The sequence below is a fragment of the Onychostoma macrolepis genome, chromosome 08 (genome assembly GCF_012432095.1).
Source record: "Onychostoma macrolepis isolate SWU-2019 chromosome 08, ASM1243209v1, whole genome shotgun sequence".
Taxonomy (NCBI): domain Eukaryota; kingdom Metazoa; phylum Chordata; class Actinopteri; order Cypriniformes; family Cyprinidae; genus Onychostoma; species Onychostoma macrolepis.
Window position 1 is genome coordinate 9,819,538 of NC_081162.1, and position 20,620 is coordinate 9,840,157.

Below are 20,620 nucleotides of genomic sequence, written 5' to 3' on the forward strand. Positions count from 1 at the left end.
TGGTTGAACATGATACCTTCATGTGCACGCTGTGAGGTTTCTCTGCCGGACAGTGGAGAGGCTCTGTGCGAGGCCGGAGGGTAGCCGGATCTTTTGTGATCTTCATAGCCCACTGGACTGTGGTGGGGTCTGCTGCTCTGCTCTCCACTAAGTGCCAATGGAGAAGTACGGGACAGAGAGCCGGGGGTGCTGACTACAGCGCTGGGTCGTGATTTGCTCCCTACCTCCTCATAGCGGGCCCTGTCAGACCCTCTGTGCTCGGGCCTGAGCTCTAGATGAGAGGACAGTCCAGAGTAAGGCCGAGGAGAGCTGGCGATGATGGACCGCACATCATGGCGCTTGGATGAGCCAACAGGCTCTTGTTTCAGAGGGGTGCCCTGTAGAACACACATTTAGTGAATATTCAGTTAATTTGACATAGGGCTGAGTATTGATGTTTAATGTATACTGTAAAGGCAACATTTTAACAAGTCTTGTTACTTTTAGATTTTCTTTATATTTTTGAATGTATTTAAAGCTGCAGTCCGTAACTTTTTTTTGGTTAAAAATGATCCGAAATCAATATTTGAGCAAGTACATAACCAGCCAGTGTTCAAAACTATTGCCTTACCGTTGCCCGATTCACAACGGTTAGCTTTTTAGAATGTTTTCTAATTTGAGTGGTACGGGTAGGCTTTCATGGGAAATTCAAGCATGGCACTGCGTCATTACGTCACGTCTGTAAACAAAGTTGTTGTCCCGGCTAGTAGGCTACATTGTATGCGAGGATCCTGCAGGCGACGGATCGTTTATAGCCTTTTCTCACAGCAGCTAGAATAATTAAATGTATCATTTTGATAGTGGATTGTAATCCAAAAAAGATTGTGTTTATGAAACACATGTGAATGAAATTAAATTATATTCCAGTTTTAAATGTGCTTCTGATTACAGATAGCCTGAGATGACGCAAGATTTGTATTTTAAAGAAAACCAGTTTGAAGGGAGCATAGTTTGCTTTTTGGGTTGAAAGAATTTCTTAATATGAAATTTGAATGGCATGACAATTAGATTAGACTGTACAGAAATTGAAAACTACACGCTAATACACACTATACTCAGTTACGCAATGCTGATGTTGTTAATTTCAGAATAAAGTATAACAATAATAATAATCTGCACAGTTTGATGTGATATGAGCTAACCAATCTTTAGATTAAATCACCATTGGTAGCACGATTTATGGTAATGCTTTTTTCCTCAGCTGGTCAGAACAAACGTGGCAGACTTGTTACTTACAATATCCGGTGAAAATTCTTATTTGGGTCATATATTCCAAGACGTAGGATAGAATCTGTGATTGCGAAGTACAGTTAACATCCACAACAGTGCGGTGACTGACTGCTACACATTCACCTCAAAACATTAGATTCATCCGTGCTGGAGCTGTGCCGACTCACAACCCCACGCAAGCAAGATAATTCCGCAAGTAACTGCAATACCAGGTTTTCAAACAGAGATGGCGACAAATAGGCAAAACTTACGGACTGCAGTTTTAATGAACAACCTATTAAAGAATTTATAGCATGAAAAATGTAAGGATTTTGATCCAGAAGAAATGGGAAGAGTTGTTTGTTCCGCAAAACAATAAATTCCTAGTCCTCATAATTTTGGAAATTTCAGTATTTATACTGCTGTGCAAAGGCAAAAGACCGTAACTTCAATTTTTGTCGAAAATGAGTAAATTATATTTTTGGGACATTCAAGACATCCTTTATCATGTACATAAATATCTTGAGTCAATTTCGTTGTTTTTCTGAGAAAATAATGGGTCGTCTCAACCGTAACTTCAAAAAGCCCCGGAGAACCCAAGGCAGAACACCGTATAACACCAGTTACAGTGTTCGTCAAAATGAAGTTACGGTGCGGTGTTCTGCCTTTTTTTTTCTTTTCTGTCCATTAAAGTATGCCACATTTTAATTAGGGTGCAGACAAACTAATTAGATAGATCGCGATCTACCAAACAGCTCCATATAACATAGCACTGTAAAGACTAGACACCTTGGCAGCAATACAAAATCGTGAATATTATTATTTTTTCTTTTTATAATGCAGATTATTCACCAGGCTGTCACTTCTAGTTGGATGCGTGCGTACTTGAATGCTGTAGCATGTAGCATGATCATTCTTAAAATCAGTAGCCTAACAGTTCGCAATTAAATCCATATCCTACCTTTTCTTGTAACCCGATAAAAATCAATCCATGGCGCTGAACATGGTCGGAGATGTTTAATCCACAAGCATTTCTGAGCATTATTCCTGCTCTCTGGCGTTTACATCAATCCAGAAGTCGTTCTTTTAGGTTAGGCCATTTTCATTCAAGTCGATATAAGCAATTATGCTTTGTCTAGCATTCTTTTACATTACTGAGCATAGCAAATAAATTGGTTGCAAAACGGTATCCACTCACGTTTTACATTTAGTCTGCTTGTTACGGTCAAAATAATAATAATAATAATAATAATACAGTCACATTACTATATGCAATAGCCCCATGATCACTAGATTTTATACAGGTGTTACTATAACGATTTTGTAAATGGTGAAACGGTCTTTTGCCTTGGTGTGACTGCTCACTTTTTGCAGACAATGCAAAGGCAGAGTACATTAACTTCAAAATAGGGCTAAAAATCAAGTTTGATCTTACAATTTTTTTAATGTAGATAATTTTCATTACTAAAACATCTAATTGCCAAATTTCCAGTGTCCTACCTATAATTAATTTGGCTGGACAAGTAAAAAAACGTTAAAGTAATTTTTCTCAGTTTCACACTCTAGCGAGTTAAAGTCTTTTGCCTTTGTAGGGCAGTATAGCCCTAGTGTATTTTCAGCAGTTTCAGGCAAAACCTCAAAATATGAAATAAACATGGTAAGAAAAGTGTTTTACTTTCAGGATTATACTGTATACTTGTCAGATATCCTACCATACCAAGAAAACACCAATCAAAGCCAGTCACCTGGGTGATTGAACCCTCCTTAGGCTTGCCTATCACAACCCCCTCAGGAGGGATCAGGTGAATGGAGCGTCCTCCCTCTTTGACGGTGGTCACCATACTCTCGTGAGGGCGTGATTTAAGAGTGTCAGTAGGATGACCAGGGCCACGGGGTGATGGCGAACCCTCTCTTTTCATCTGTTTAACCTCCCGGCGCTGACAGTCATCCCGCGGGATTCCTGGGAGAGAGAAAAAAAAAAGATGTAAGACCAAGGAAATGAGAGCAAGAGCTAAAGGTGATCAGTTGAGGTGGAGTTTCTGAGATCATGCTGACCTTGGGATATGGATCCACGGATGTGGTGCAGATGAGGACTATCACGCTCGTGAGGCATTGCTCGACTGATCAAGCCTGCAAAAGAGAGAAACGGCAGGTGAAGGAACGTTAACTGGAAAAAGGATTAACAGTGGAACTCTGTTATCCATGCTTGCTAAAGAAGGGCGTATTATGCTCACCTTCAGCGGCAGATAGTGAGTCTCTGATGGGTGGCCCACGAGAAATGCCAACCTCCATCATCTCATAGGTCCTCTTCAGCCCAGCCATGTCTCCACGGCCCTCTTCCTTAGAATTTGGACCCCCTGTGTGTTCAAACACAAACAGTATTCAAAAACAACTTCTCCCTTTATTATGTTTTGAGCATTTGCATGTTTGTGTACACTTACGGTCAAAGGAAAGGATGTGCCCACTGATGCCCTCGTAGACTACGTGCCCCTTAGAAGGAGTGTCTTCTCTGCTTCTCTCTCTGTTGGGGCTGTCTTCAGTGATCAGACGGGTTATTGTGCCCTTATACAAGACATCTGCAGGAGTGCCCTGAAAGAAATGTTAGGAAAGGCTTGAAACAGAATGATCATTTTTTTCTTGTGATACTTTGTTTAATGGAAAAAATAAATGTAGGATGTAACATTATTTTTAATGTATTGTTTCTGTTTGCCAATTGCTGCGAGTAGACATCATCAACGAAGAGATGTCATTTGGAGGGGGGAGGGGACGTTAATGCTTTGAAAGATTACAAGACTAGATGAATTTAAAAATAATGATGTGCATGGATAAATCATTTATAATAAACATGGCAATATTACATAAAAACAGTCAAAATGACTTTAATGCACAAAGAAGAATAAAAAAAAAAAAAAAAAACAGAAAACAATCAGCAGAAAAACTGCTTCAGAATAAGAGAAAGTAAGCAAAATATGAAATAATTTACTTTAGAATAACATGCAATAAAAAAAATGTGAACTATAAAATTAGGCAAATTTACAAAGATAGTAACTGGTCAATTTTGATTTGATGTTGTCTTTAAAGGTAATGCGTGTAATAAGTAAAAACTTAGTGTGTAAAGGCAACTAAGAGTAAAAGATGTAAAAAAACAAACAAACAAAAAAATTATTAAATCATGCCACACAAAAACAAAAAACAAAACCTTTGTAATTTTAGGAAGACTACAATGTACATCAAGGAGGGCAAGACTTCCTGGGGCCTGACCTGATTTGACCCTTGTGTTGTGAGAAAAGAGGAAGTAAGCACTTTGTGTCACTGGTATTTCATAATTATATTTTAAGGTTACAGTAATGAAGAATATGATCATGTTGATTTTGTGCTACAAAAAAACTGTTCAAACTGTTGCAAGAAATGAATTTTTAAAAGTTTGATCTTTACATGGCGGACTGGATAATGTTTCAGCATTACATAACACCGTATGTCGGTCAGCTGCATATAACCGTATCTCAGGTGAACTCTTACTGACAAAGACTCCTTATCTCCCAATAAATCTGCCAATAATGTCACAGAGTTAAACACAGAGCTTATCTCTGGTCTGACGCTCGTCCTAACCTATTCTGATTTGCTTGAGCGTGTAATGTGTCACAGTAGGTCAGTTGGCACATTGAGTGCGTGCTTGAGTGATCAGTAACATCAGACTGCGTAGGCGTACAAACACATTAATAAAAGGATAGAATAGGATTGGACGCTGTGTACCTGTTGCTATGGCAACTGATTACCAGTTATGTCATAATATGACGTGATATGGCTGTGACACAAACTGCCCGTTCCATTCGCTTTTTGAAGGGGCTTTTATATGAGCTGACTTCTCACTATAATGTGAGGATTCCAAGAATGAGAACTGCACATAACAGAAACATTTTTTAAATGTGTGCTGGGCAGATAGAAGCTTCTTACCTGAGTGATTGAACCTCCTCGATATGATATGGAAGGCTCTTGGTGCACACGTGTGCCAGGGATGCCCTTCGTGATGCTGCCACCCTGAACAGCTGGCATGGGGCCTGTGAGAGCGAGTTAACGTTTTCAATCTCTTCATGACATGAGCCTTATTTCTGCATTTTAATCTCTTTGAATTAAAACTGAATTGAGATGAGGGATAATGATTTGTCCCAAACTCACCCCGTGACGTAGTGCTGTCCTGCGAGGAGAGATTCTCAGTCTGAGAGGAGGCGGCCCCGCGTGGAGACAACTGCTCCTGTTTAACCACTGGAAACCCTCCTGAGGAGACAGAAAGAGATGTTGGATATGGAAAATGAACAGTTGACGTGTGATCTCTCACAATCACGACTCAAACTCACCCATTTTCCTCTGGTCCATCCAGGAGAGAGCCAGGGATCCTGGTGCTGGGATTTTCCCATGGTCAGAGCCATGAGAAGGGTTGTGCAATTGCACCGGAGTACCCTGCAATACAAAACAATATGTACACCAGTGTAATTGTGCATGTTCACATTAACAAGCCATTAAAACTCTATGAATGTATTATACATAATATGATAGGTCCCAGTTATATGACTTCCAAAGAACATTGGTACTGTGAGAGATTATGTGCTGCTTTTACCTGTGTGATGGAACCACCAGGTTTGGCAGAGGAGATGAGAGGAGGGGGTTCTGGAATATGGAGAGGCCGCACTGCTGCCATTCTCTCCTGTGGCTGTAGATGGGGAGCCAATGCTGAAAGAGGGAAATTAAAAAATACACATAATCTCAATAAGATTAATAACAAAGATTAAATTATTAATGGTATTATTTACACTACTGGACAAAAGTTGGGAATAATTAAGATTTCAATTTTTTTTAAGAAATCTTTTATGCTCGACAAGCCTGCATTTATTTGATCAAAAATACAGTAAAAACAGTAATAGTGTGAAATATCACAGTTTAAATGAACTGTTTTCTATTTTACCAATCTAATATGCTGATTTGGTGATCTATTATCAGTAATTACTGGTGCTCAATTATTAAAAATGGTTCTTATAATTGTCAATGTTGAAAACTATTTTTGCATAAGCTGTATATTTTGCAAAATTTATATTTTTGCATAAGCTGTATATTTTTTCAGAATTTTTGGAGGAATAGAAAGTTCAAAGTATTTTTTTTGTTGTTGTTGTTCTTTTTTTCCTTTTGTTTTGTAACTGCTCCAAACATTGTAATGTATTATGGTTTGATGAAGACTGGAGTAATGGCTCCTATAAATTCAACTTTGCACTAGTGTTGGGTGATATGCTCCATAGCCATATTGTCCTATCATTCGCCTGTGAGATCGCCAATACACAATATTATCTTGCTAATTTCTTAAATTATTTACTTGGATTAATAGCCGGAGAGTGAACCAACGCCAGGGTACGGCTAAAAGCAACCTAATGTAATCTATTAACTACGCATTATATCTTGTTAGTCAATCTCTTATACTAATGTCGCACGTAAATCTGCACTTCATTGTTTATGATGAGAGAATTCGCGACAGAGCAGAATTCAGACAGCGAGTGCGCATTGAACAACAAAACTCCGGTGTTTCAGCGATGACAAATCTGAACACCTCTGATTGGCCATTGCATTCTTAAACTCAAGGAATCGTGTAAGATAAAACAGGTTATAACGCGCAACACCGTAGAAACGCAGAAAAAGAAATATGATGGAACAAATAAGCCCTAATACTAATTAGATGATAATAATAATAATAGTCTTGCAATCGTCAAAGGCATCAGCCACAGGCAATATCTCAGACTATTGTCGCTACACTATACTATCTTCTATCGGCATTTTTAAATATTAAAAAATCAAAAATCAGTTGTTTTAAACTGTAATGATAATTCCTAATAATATTATTGTTTTGACAGTATTTTTGATCAAATAAAAATATTAATTATTTTAAACTTTAACATTTTTTTAATTTTAGCTAATATGTTATATATATATATATATATATATATATATATATATATATATATATATATATATATATATATATACACACATACATACACACACACATATACATACATACATACATACATATACATACATATACACACACACACATATAATATTTTATGATAATAATAATTATTATTATTGACCTAATTAACAGGGCTATGTTGTCTTACATGGATTGTAGTGTAGCAGCTGTTCATGGCTGAGTTTGGCCATGTCTCTGGGAGAGAGCTGGTACGGTGACATCACTGGCCGGCCTAGACCTACAGCCCGAATGTCATCAGCCCCGGGAATCTTTTTACCATCCGCAAGTGGAGAGAATGCCCGTGATTTATCTGCACACATGGAAAAGAAAAAAAAAAACAACATACAAAGGTGACTGTCAAACAGATAATTACTGGATAGCATTCTATGACACTCTTTTTTACCGAAGGTGAAAATCTCAAAGCTCAAATCATCACAACCCCTGCATCAAAAGCAGCAATCTCCAGTGTGAAAACACACAGATAGCAGTTATTCAGACTCTTCCTCGCACACATTCACAGATCATCAGGCTCATCAACACACTGTAAGCTGGAATCTGCGAGCTTAGCGGCATGCAAACACATCTGCAAATCATTCACACTCCCAGAAATCAACACGCTTGATTAGAGTCTGCTCCAACAGTGAGTATGCGTGTGGTGTGTAAACCTACGTAATCCATGTAGCAGAGCCTGAAGCCATCTCTCGTTCCCCTCCAGCTCTGCAGGGACAGACACACTGCAGCTCATCACATGGCCATGACCCAAGACTCTCTTTCTCTCTCCAAGTACTCGAAAGGAGCAGTTTTGTGACTTATCTTAGTTGCGAGTGCCCAAATTAAATAACACCATAACAATCTATTTTTAATAAAGTGAAATTTCCCTGTTGAGGACTCCCATAAATAACGCAATAAAACCGATATTATATGATAATCATGTTACGGTCGATAATAATAAAATAAATAAACAAATAAATAAAAACTAAACCAGTTTGTCTGCACTTTTAAAGGGATACACTGAAATATAGAATATACAGAAAACAAGAGTTTAAGTAAAAGATAATGCACAGTCAGTCTAAAAATTACTGTAAAATAAAAAGATTTTTTTCTGCCAAAATGACCTGCTGACTGTACATTATCCCATTTATTATGCTAATCCCCAAAAAAAAAAAAAAAATAGAACATGAAATATTGATTTGGGTTGAAATGGTTTTACTTTGAACGAGGAAAGAGGCCATGGAGTGGTGCGAGAGATATACAGACTAGCATAGCCATGTAGAAAATTAACTGCCAGGGGCAACAAGTCAATTATACACTTCAGTGGTCATTATACAAAACACATTTGCTGGCAGAATTCTGCAACTGGCCTTTCAGAATCAAATTTGCCAAAGAGCAGTGTAATAAATATGAAATCATGTCTGATGGACATTACACAAAATAAGAATCACTTATCTCAGCTCATACCAGTATGGTCACAAATCTATTGTGCTTTCAATGCGTGTTCAGAGAGTAAGCACTGGCAAGGTTATTACAGTTTTGAACCTTTTAAAAAGACTATTTTTTGCTGTATTTTGGTTTTCAATTTCAGTATAGTTTCAGTTGGTTTTAATATTTAATAAATTCAAGATTTGACTTCTTCTGTGTTTAGGTGGATCGCGGAAAAATTTCAGCACTATTTTGCAGGCACATAGATTAATCTATGGTCAATAGTGTAGTGATGAATGAAGCACAGCTCACACTTTCAAACCAAGCATCTTTCTGTTGGTCACCTTGGAGAACCTGTGAGACCAACTTGAAACCTTGAATCTGTATGAGGAAATGTTTCACCTTAATGCGAAATTCATGACCATTTGAAATGATTTTGCCTCTGAAAATTTGTCAAACAACAGTAAATGTGATACACCCTTTGCCTGTAAAACCTGTCACCACTTTGTTGCACATCAAGCTGTTACTAAAACAGCATCAATTTCATGATTGCACATGTCAAGTAACAAAGTTGGTTCACTAGCTGTCCATCTAGGTGGTCGGGCCTTGGCTAAATATACACTGCCCTTTTTTTACTATATTTACAACCAACACTATTCACTGCACTCAAAAAGGCAACAACCCTACAGCTCACTCCACGTGTACAGACACACACATCAGAGCTTGCTTAATTGGTGTAGTAGACACAACCGAGCAAAACAATGGTGGTTGAGAAAGCTGGAGAGGAAAACGAACTGAAAGAATAGATGAAAAGATAAGGAACAGAGGGATAAAGACCAGCTTACCTTCTCTCTCTCTGTCAGAGACACCAGGGCTGCGAGTCCTGACCCGTGGGCTGCTTGAGTCTCCGCCCCCTGTGTTATGCTGAGATTTGGTTGGCTGTGGTTGTTGCTGTTTGGCCTCCTGGGAAGATTCATGTGCCATGGTAATCTGCTGCTGGTACAATGCAAGAGCGTGGGGCATAGCCTGCTGCTTCCCCAGCAACCCGGGCCGGTTATCGCGTCCTGCTAACGACACCTCTGGCATCTACAAGCAGAGGCACAAAATGTTTTTTTTTTTTTTGTTTGGCAAGTATCACACATCCCTTGCAGTCATATTATATATCATATTATATCTATCTATCTTGACATTTTCTACTAACAATAATTTAGACAATATTTTGCTTAGTGTTTTTTGTGCTGGTACCTTGGCTGGTTTTGGCCTGTATATATTTACAGGCTACATTCTGTGTGGCGGTTAGTTCACAGCAGTGACAACAATCACATTTAAGAGGGCAAAGTAATTTTTTCCAGGATTTTTTAACTTTTATAAGAGCAATATTTTCCAACCTTATTAGACGCATGCATCATCTATGGAGCTAAAAACACCAACTGGTGGTGGCAAGTCACTGTCTTAATGAGTGAGTCATTGAGTCATTCATTAAACAGATTTGTTAAAATGGCTGATTAATTCAGGAATGAAGCAAGTGACTGTCTTCATGAATGGGTCACTGAACCATTAACTCACCCGATTAAAAAAAAAAAAGCAAACTCGTTGAGTAACGAAATGTTGTGTATGGTTATTTTCTTTGTGGAAATACAGCAAAAACAGACAATATTCTAAGCATAACTCTCAATATTAACTTTGTTGTTTATTGATTGGTATAAAATCAGTAAACTGTATAAAAATGCTGATAAAATTGCTTAACTAACTAACTAACTATATATATATATATATATATATATATATATATATATATATATATATATATATATATACATATATATATATATACATATATACATATATACATATATACATATATACATATATATATATATACACACACACACATATATACACACACACACCACAAAAACTCACATAGGTATTTTAACTACATTATACTAGAATACATCACAGACATGTTTTGAGTGAGGAACATACTTGATAATGTCAGCTCACACATCATTAAAACAACAAATACGGTGTTATCATAGAAAATAAATATTGCACACCCCTAATGACCACCCACATCCACAATCATTGTCTTTAAACAGGGTGGTGTTCACAAAAGGCTAATCAATCATAACAGAGGTGATTTACATACAGTCTTAAACGAACAGCAACAAAAACAACCTGTTTGAGTCATTTAAAACAATTACGCCCGTTTTGTTGAGACTAACACCATACACCACGCAAGCTCCTTTTAAAACAGCGCATATCAGTTTCCACACCTCTCCTCTTGCCAGAGCTCTGACGTTCTGGCTGTTAGCTCATCATGAGTGTCTGAATAGCTAAGAGTAGAGGTGGAAAACTAGCATCTCATGGGAATAAAAACAGCCTTAGTAACCATGGCAACATGGAGAGAAGATGCTAATCTGCGTAATATGGCCAGATATGCCCGTTGTTAACATGAAAATCTCATGAATTTCAAACCACAAGTGACTGAAAACAAAGACGAATGTCAGTATGGGTAGGTACGTACCATGGGAGGTATAGCGGCTGCTCTCTGCTTGAGCAGTTTGAGGCCCAGCGGTTTCTGAACTGTAGAAGCGATCACTCCATCATGGGCGAAACTCAACAAACTCGGCCTAGCAGACGTCATTGTGTTGAGAGTGAGAAGAGCAGAGAAGAGTTATTGCTTAATATGGTCAGAGCCTCATTCTCTCTTATTTACTCTCTTTGTAAACAGCCCATTAATGCCACAAAACCACAAACACACACACTTAATCATCATCGCAACACACATAAACAAATATAGACTTTCCACATGCAGTCTTATGGAAATGTAAAATGCAAAATACACAAAAGACAGCCAGACAGACACACACACTTCTCGCTCTGTTATGTTTGGCAAGCACACAGGCTAATGTTTCCCCTGACTCGGCCAACATATACAGTGTTTGCTGTCATGGAAAAAATAGAGTCCTACAGGACAAATCAACAATCCCAGCCTCCTTAACCACAAAACACATCAGACCCCACCCAAGCAACCAATCACCCCTCACTCTCATACACACACATGCAAACTCTCACCTGTTCTTCTCTGAGCTTTCCGTCTCCTCCACCTCATCAGCGCTGCATGTGGCGCTGGAGTCGCTGTCTTGAGCTCCGCTCTTTCCTCCATGCTCTTTCTTTTTGACCTCTTTCTTGCCCTCCTCCACCTCCAGAGCAGGAGGCTTCTTATCTTCTCCTGCTGCCTCCTTATCACACTCCCCGGGTTCGGTCTTTACCTCCTGCTTCACTCCTCCCTGTTCCATTTCTCCTTTCTCCATTTTTGGCTTTTCATCCGGCCCCATCTCTGTAGCTGCCATGTCCTTGTCCGTGGAGGACGAGGAGGAAGAGGCGTTGGGTGCAGTTTTAGGCCGTGTCGAGCCCTCTTCTTTGACCTTGCTGTCATCTGAGGAGCGTGGGGAAGGGAGGCTCTCGGTGTCTGAGCTGTTATTGGCTCCACCTGAAAAAAAAGAACATCGTAAACATCGTAAGAGGGCAGGACATGAATTTCAGCTGATCTGTTAAGTGTGGTTTGATTGGTAAGGCATTTGTTTTAGGCACTTCATTTTTCAATATGGGGCCCTTGAAAATTCTATGATTTGTTTTATCCATGTTAAAACATTTCTTCCATGTTCTGGAATATAGATCTGATTATGGACATCATAACTTAAATTTTGGTAAAGTACACTACTGTTCAAAAATTTGGGGGTGGTAAGCTTCTTTTAATGTTTTTGAAAGAAGTTTCTTATTTGTATTAATTTGTGAAAAATTACAGATTATAGATAGATTTGGATCTATTTTAAAATGATATTTTACCCTGTGATGGCGAAGTTGAGTTTTCAGCAGCATCCAGTCTTCAGTGTGTCATGATCTTTCAGAAATCAATTATAATATGATTTGCTGCTCATGAAATGTTTCTTTATCAATGCTGAAACAAGTGTGCTAATTAATATTTTTGTGGAAACCATGATGCACTTAAGGATTCTTCGATTATTGGAAAGTTTGTAAGAACAGCATTTTAAATAGTTTTTTTTGTAACATTATAAATGTCTTACACTCACTTTTGATCAATTTAAAATGCAACCTTTCAGAATAAAATAATATCTTTCAAAAAACATACTGATCCCAAATCTTTGAACAGTAGTGTATGTGATGGTGATATATAGTAAATTGTGTTTGATTATGATCAAACATTTAACGGAATTAAGCTGTCAATTAACTTAAAAAGAAAAGCAACTGTTTTTAAAATAATTTTCTGACCGCTGTCTCATTTTCATCATAACCAAACAAACATTTTTAGAAATGCTTCTCCTCTGAAAGGATTAGTGGAATGCACAGCAGTATTGGGACAGTGATTACTATAAACTACACTTATAAGAACCAAAGACCACTTTCAATAATAATATGATTTTTAGGCAAATGAAAGTACAAAGGAGTAGGGATGGGTATCGTTTACGTTTTATCGATACTGATACCGATACTGCTTATCGATACCGGTACTTTAAAAAAAAAAAAACTTCAGCAACTGTATTAAAGTTCTTCAGTCAGGAGCAGTGAGTTATTTTTCTCTGTGTTTTATTTCATTAACATTAAAGGAATTGTTCACCCATAAATGAAAATTGTGTCATCATTTACTCACTCTCAAGTTTGTTTTAAACCTGAATGAGTTTCTTTCTTCTGTTGAACATAACAGTTATTTTGAAGAATGTGGGAAACCAAACAGTTGCTGGTCCCCAGTGACTTCCATGTTTTTTTTGTTTTTTTTCTACTATCAAAGTCAGTGGGGACCAGCAGCTGTTTGGTTACCCACATTCTTCTGAATATCTTCTTTTGTGTTCAGCACAAGAATGAAAATTAATCCTGTTTTGGTACAACATGACAGTGAGTAAATAATGACAGAATATTCATTTTAGGGTGAATTATCCCTTTAATGACAATCGGCAGCATGTTTAGTTTTGTCCCTTTAAGAGAACGCATCCGTTTCTCCCTCAACTGTTTACTTTCACTTTAGACATAACTGTGTTTATATGTAAACCTTGTGTGTTTTTGACAATATTAGCGCAATCAGACGATAACTAAGATAACCAAGTAATCAGGTGCTGTTTGACCGGACTTTTAGATTACGCAGGCTTCAGGTGTAACTCGCTCTGAATAAGTTCACGTCAGAGCAGCACACAAATTAAAATCATTCAGTGAAAATGACAAGCAGCAGCTTCTAATTCGCCATTAACATTGAAGTATACGGAGATAAAACAACGCAAGTATCGATAACAGTATCGTTTGTTCTGAAGCTTATCGGTAGTCCGGTATTGACCCAATTACGTACCAGTCCAAAAAAATACAGGTTCTCAGTATCCATCCCTACAAAGGAGTCACCTAACGTTAATTTATTTAATAAATTAAGAAGAGGAAGTTAAAAATCCCAAAATGGTGAAATTCTGACAAATGTAACATTTCTTCACTCTTGAAAAAGTAGAAAAAAGTTTTCCATTAAACAGATACCATAAAACAACAAAAGCTAATATAGCATGTCCTTTAAAATTGAACGATTTTCAAAACGGTTTCATTTTAAAATCATCCAGGGGCACAGAAAAAATCTTTACTTATTTAAATCTAACATGTCCTTTGTCAAATCAAAAAGTAAACGTAACTAGTAAATACACAGCAGGGGATTATGATAAGCCTCATTTTCCCACTGGCATAACAAATCCCAGCCGTTGAGTGTGCTCTCCCAGCTGGATGTAATTACACAATAACCATAACATAATAAGCACTTCCCTTGCTGGCTTTCTTTCACAAGCTTTGACCTGATAAATATGGCTTTATGAAAGCTTACGAAAGCCATTTATCGGCAAGCCACACCTGATTGCCAAACACACAGCACAAAGCATTTGTTTCATTGCTGCCTGGCGCTCTTGTGGAAGTACGACGTCCACCGCACAACACACTTTGACACCTAGACAGTTTGATCGCTCCGCTATAACACAACCACTTCACAAAACTCTGCTCTCCCGGAAAAGCAATTCATGCTTGCACAGAGAGCGTCGCCTCTTTCTGAGAACTTGACAAAAGTAGGTCAGGGTTGTATCACGGGTGAGGTCATAGGTGAGTCTAAGCCACGTGTTCCTGATATTCTGAGAAAAGCACTCTGCCGTTTGATTCGAGCTGCTGTGGGACTTCCCGGCAACCACAAAACCTCAGAGGTGTTTGGTTTCAGTGTGAATTGTTTCATAGCTACGGCTGATAACATAATTACCAAACTGTTCATTTGTTTCTCAGATCTTAACTCTGAGCTTCATTACTTCCATTACACACGTCAATGAGTAATGTGCAACAAATGACTGTGTTTAAATGGACATTAGTCTTTGTGTAATAATTACTGCATGATGATGTGGCTGTGCGAGTGTGCAAGAAGCAAGTGTTTGCGTCCATACCCTCTCCGTCCTCCTGAGCCTCCTCCTCATTGCCGCTGACTCCCGATCCCTCCATCTCCTCTTCCTCTGCAGCAGATGGAGCGCTGGCCTCCTCGTTCTGAAGAGCTTTACCTTTACGTCTGGCCTTACGCTCTTTCTCCTACAACAAACACAAGCACAAAAACAACAACATGAAACCAATACTACTGACGATTATAAATAATTCAACCCGCACTCTCTAAGAACTGACCGATTTTATTTTATGCTGTTGCAGAATCTCATCCAGTTTCTGTCTCTTCTTGTAGTTAAAGTAGAAGTTCTTGCACTGGGAGACTGTTTTGGAGCCCACCATCTTGGCGATAGCGGACCAATTTCTGCCATACTGGAGCAGACCTATGAAAGTAAGAAGGAACATTCTCACTTTACTAACGTAGAAACAGGAACAGAACTATGAGTAATAGCGTAACTATCGTCACAGTTATTTCAACGCACGAGAGGCAGCGTTCACCGTCTGCATGACGCAACTAAAATGTCCCTTTATTGATACAGAGAATGGGAAATGATGAGGAGACCACTATAATGGCCAGACCGATTAACTGCAACTGCATTTTTAAATAGAAAACAAGTATTTGAAATCAAATCAATGCATCCTTGGTCCCAAACTTTTTAACAGTAGTGTATGTGTAGGTCTCATTTTTCTCCCCCTACCTGGTGTCCCACTAAGTCACATGCACTCAAAATAGGGCAGCACCAAGGCTGTTACAGTTTATATAAGATTTATATTACACACTGCCTAACAGACAATATCTTTCAACACTAACACACAAAATCCCTGTGCGCTGGGTAACGGAAGCCTCGAGCATTCCCATTTGCCCAGCCTCGTGTCGTCATTAAGAAAAATCTCAATAAAAGGTCAAAGATCATGTGCTGCCGCTTGCCATCTGAAGAAGGAAAGTGGGGCAACAGCCTGACATGAACTGTTCTCAATCATTTAACACCAAGCTAACGCTCAGCAGACATCAGCCAAGTCGTTGTGTGCTGCTTAGCTTCACATTAGGAACCTATCTTGTCCAGTCTAAATAGCTGCTTTGATTTATATCGCTAGTGACCACAATAAAGCACTGCTGCCCACCACATCAAAGCTACAAGACAGTCAGTGTGGATTGCACAGGGATGGAGAGAATGAGATGGAGAGATAAAATGAAGAGTGTAAGTGCAAAAAAAATGCCCTTAGTGAGATACAAACAAGCAAAGCAAGAAATCATTTGATGTCTGATTTGTATGCTTATCCTCACCATCTCTGATCCTTGTTTCTGTCTGTTTATTCTTCAAACTTCCAGTTGTTTGTCAGAAACGCACGCACATCCTAATCTATGTAACATGGCAAACACACAGACACTGCAGTGCAAAGGCTGCTTAAATAAAAGCCTGCTTAGCAATGTACACATACACAATTACCCAGAAGTACTTCTATATAACAGGTCAAAAGTCAAGGAAACTCCATTCTTGCCCAATCCAACAAATGGCAAAGTAGCGGTTAAATCCAGTGAAGGGTCAAACACTGTCCTAAACTTCCTGAAATGCAGGTTTCATTCATCTTCAATTTCAAAACATTGCATTTTGTCCAGTACCTCCAAATGTTAAGAGTACTCCAATAAGACAATGCTGTCCAATCAGCTTTGGTAATTCAAGAGCATGTACCAATGCTATATCCAATTGAAATCCTCAGCATTGGCCCACTCTGGATCATCCAATCAGGGAGTTGCATAAAGAAAATATGCGGCCCTCTGGTCCACTCTTCCTCTCTTCTCTATTACTCCATCAGTCTTTTCTTCTTCGCTCACATGATTTCCATGGAAATGCACAGCAGAGGCTCTTGGAGCTCCAGAACAGCATGAGGAAGAGCAAGAAAGTAGAAGAGAGAAAAAGGGAGTGGTGTTTGAGAGGGAAATGAGCTCCCCATTCTTCCTCTGATAGTTGCGCTGTCGTTTCTCTGACTCTCTCTAAACCGAGCGGCCCTTCTCTTTTTCTTCTCCTCCTCTCTCTCTCTCTCTCTCTATTTATCAAACTCACGCGCTTTCTTTCGCCAGCCCTCTCTCTCTTTCTGTCTCAAGGCCACAGTTTTTTTCCACTCCTCTTCACTGGCTGCCGCTTGGCTGGACTTTAACAGCAAAGTGAAGCTGAGATGCAGTGACTCCACCTCCCTAATGCCCGTCCTCCCTCCCTCCCCTCACAACCTCATCTGATCTCTTCTATCATTCTCTCTCTTCTGCGCTCTCTAATGCATATTATCTGTGCCAAAACACATCTACGCTCAAACACACAAAAACAAACAGACAATGAGAGCAAGAGATTGTGGCAGAAATAAAGAGAAAGAGAGAGATTTGAGAGGTTTGATGTTGATATCATGAGAAAGCAGAGAGAAAGCAATTCCTCCTAACTGACCTGCTTTTCTTCTTCAATGTGACCTCTACACACAGTCCTTAACAACAGTGTGAGAGAGGGAGAAACAGGGAGGCTTGCCAAATCCTCTAATTCGTGCCAACCCACAATTCAGCCACTTCCTTTCTCTCTGCACTCCAACAACTGAATCTAACCACTCACTCAATGTTACAGAAAGAAACTGAAAGACAGAGAGACAGAAAGAAAAAAAAGACAGCTAGAAAAACAGAAAAAGACAGATAAAAAGAAAACAAACAGAAGGAAAGAGAGAAAAGGAAAAAAAAAAGAAAAGAATGACAAATAAAAACAGATCGATAAAAAGACAAATCTAGCAGAAGACAGAAATAAAAAAAACAGAAAGACAAAAATGGAGACAAAAACAAAGAAATGGAAGACAAAGACAGAATGAAAGAAAGAAATAAAGAAAGAACAAACAACAGAAAAAGATAAAAAGAAAGACAACCTTAACATAAGACAGAGACAGGAATAAAGACAGAGAGAGCGAACGAACGAAAGAAACAGAAAGAAAAAAAAAGAGTGAGAGACCAAAAGACAAAGAGAAAGACAGAAAAAAAGAAACAAACAACAACACAAAAACAAAGACAGTTGGAAAAAGAAAGGATGCTTGCACTGCAGCTAAATTCGGTTGTCACTCCTCTTCAGAGAGCTGAATCTTGTTCTGTTCACACTGACTTCACTCATTCACAGGAGTGACAACTGAAGCGACTTGCTCATATTTATTTAAATACAGCTGTTACTCTCAAAACTGCATTGTGTATGTGGCAGGGTGTGTTTTTCAGAGTGGTGCTTAAACACACAAAAAATGAGTACAATGTCACACATTTACCAGCATTTACTAGAGCTAAGAAAAAAAAAAAGGTTCATATGCACACACATCAGTCTGCAGCTCCTGCCTCTAAGAAACGCATCTAAAAAGAACACTGGAGGAGAGCTGTGTGCAGTAGCTCTGAGTTATATGTTACACAGGCCTTTATCCTGCCATCAAGTGCCCCCACGGTCACATACACACTCACTTCCCCTCATTTACTGAGAGACGTGAACACAAGCGAGGCCACCCTGCCTTTAAAAGGCTGGGCCAGTGTGCATTAGTCACAGAGCAGAGCTGCTCTCACTCTCTCTGTGTGTAGGAATGCAGCGAGACAGCCAGGTGCCATTAACATATATTACTGTTGTCTCCCTCTCCCGCTTTAAAAATGATCACAGATAAACACATTAGTATAGAGAGCTGTAAGCGGATTTAAAAAGCGCAGGCGAGGTAACTGGCTGGTGTTAAGAGGGTCATGGGGTCAGGGGTGGCAGTATATTTTGGAACAGAGTAATAGTAAGACAAAGACAAAGCAGGCACACTAAGGTTAATAGCAGCGCTGGGAAAGATTGCAGTCTAGGATTGGCTTTGATGGTACACTTAACCAGACACATCAAATAAAAAATGCAAGTTGGGAAAATTATATGAATGAATAAAGAAATATTAATAAATGACTAAGTTACATAAAAGGTGTTTGTGCATTAAAATCATTTCTTTAAATCTATAAATGAAAAAAATAAATGAATAAATAAAGGTTCTTGCAGAATGTAATGAATAAATAGACATAAATAAATAGGGTTCTAGCACCACAATATTTTATTTAAATGTATACATTAATGAATGAAAATGTGTGTGTGTGTGTATAATAATTTTTAAGTGTTTTTTACACCACCTCTGAACCTTAAAATTAAACAGACTTCCATGCAGATGACCTTTAAGACTGCATGAGAAATCGCTAACTGCTTTCAAGTTACTGAACAGAAAATAGGCATGAAATGTAAAAAAAAAAATCATGTGTTAACTTGCCCAGGGTTGTAGTGTACTGTGTTGCAATATTGTGACAACTTCTGAATGAGTTGTTTTTGCAAATTAATCATCATGCATTAACACCAAATCCTCATTTCAAAAGAGCGCTCTTCAAAATAAATGTGAAGATCTATAAAATCTAAAACATTATATAAACTGATACTTGTTGGCATGGAGTCAAGGACAAGTTCTTGTGATTGTAAACAACAAACTTGATTAGGCCCAGGGGACTTTATCATTAATGAAATGTTATTAAGTTGCAAATCCTGTGAGCGGTGTGGAGCAGGCAGCCTGATGGATCAGATGTGATGTGCCGGTGCCAGAGAGACAGAGAGCTGTTAACAGAGCGACGTGGAAGCAGCTCATCTGAAGTAGGTCAGCAGAGCGTCCGTTTAACACACTAACAGTCTACATTACAGACCAAACACTGACACGTACAAGAAAGAAGATTAGACCTTTGCTCTTTACTCAAACTTTATGTTTTCTGCAAATATAATCCCACATGAAGTTTTGAAGGTCCATTAATGAAGCTCTTGTTATTAAACCATGAGTAAACGACACGTCCGGATGTCCAGCTGTCATATAAAGACGCAGCTCACACATATAGACACATTATTGTGTGTATCACTAAGTGCATGTGTGTGAAATGAGGCCAAGGGCACAGTGTGTGATCTAGTGCTCATGTAAATGTTTGTGGAGTTGCTAGGCTAAGTGTTACAGGTCTTATCAGGCACAGTTACATCTAGTTAACTGAACACAGGGAAATCCTAACGGTCAACATCAATCAAGACAAACAAAGAGCCCATTATGGCCTTTTCTGAAAACATTATTGTCTTTAAAACTATATTTTGATCCAGGCCACCTAAATAATAATTTAAAAAAAATAAAATAAATACACTTACTAATATGTTTTGTAAGGTTTTCTAACTTAATTGTGTGTGCGCCAATGGCTCTATACTGTGAGGATATTCTCTATTCAATAAATGCAGTAGTGACAAAACACCAAGCATGGGTTCTGACCTTTCTTTGCAGTCTCCATCTCCTCTTCAGTCCAGCGAGAACTTTCATTCATCTCCAGATTGGCTAAAATGTACAGAAAAGAAGAATGTCATGTAATGTGAAATATTACAGAAGTCTCTATAATGCAATTCAGCGACCATCTTGGTAAACAACCCAGGTTGCTGTTTTCGGTTTACG

The 20,620-nt window shown here is 38.6% G+C and overlaps 1 protein-coding gene across 3 annotated transcripts in view; it reads right to left on the reverse strand.

Moving 5' to 3' along the window:
* ncor2 (nuclear receptor corepressor 2) overlaps positions 1-20,620 on the reverse strand; it is a 116,042-nt gene that overhangs the window by 11,526 nt on the left and 83,896 nt on the right. For 2 of the 3 annotated variants that reach the window (XM_058785918.1, XM_058785917.1), the window contains exons 17-33: positions 20,444-20,506; positions 15,380-15,522; positions 15,151-15,289; positions 11,759-12,176; positions 11,208-11,313; positions 9,526-9,766; positions 7,931-7,978; positions 7,410-7,571; positions 5,864-5,976; positions 5,604-5,706; positions 5,425-5,523; positions 5,203-5,306; positions 3,690-3,837; positions 3,483-3,605; positions 3,304-3,378; positions 2,994-3,208; positions 17-377 (exon numbers count right to left, since the gene is read on the reverse strand). In XM_058785918.1, the coding sequence (XP_058641901.1) occupies positions 17-377; positions 2,994-3,208; positions 3,304-3,378; positions 3,483-3,605; positions 3,690-3,837; positions 5,203-5,306; positions 5,425-5,523; positions 5,604-5,706; positions 5,864-5,976; positions 7,410-7,571; positions 7,931-7,978; positions 9,526-9,766; positions 11,208-11,313; positions 11,759-12,176; positions 15,151-15,289; positions 15,380-15,522; positions 20,444-20,506 (2,661 nt within the window). The remainder of the gene's footprint in view (positions 1-16; positions 378-2,993; positions 3,209-3,303; positions 3,379-3,482; positions 3,606-3,689; positions 3,838-5,202; positions 5,307-5,424; positions 5,524-5,603; positions 5,707-5,863; positions 5,977-7,409; positions 7,572-7,930; positions 7,979-9,525; positions 9,767-11,207; positions 11,314-11,758; positions 12,177-15,150; positions 15,290-15,379; positions 15,523-20,443; positions 20,507-20,620) is intronic. The other variant, XM_058785919.1, reaches the window with a different exon arrangement.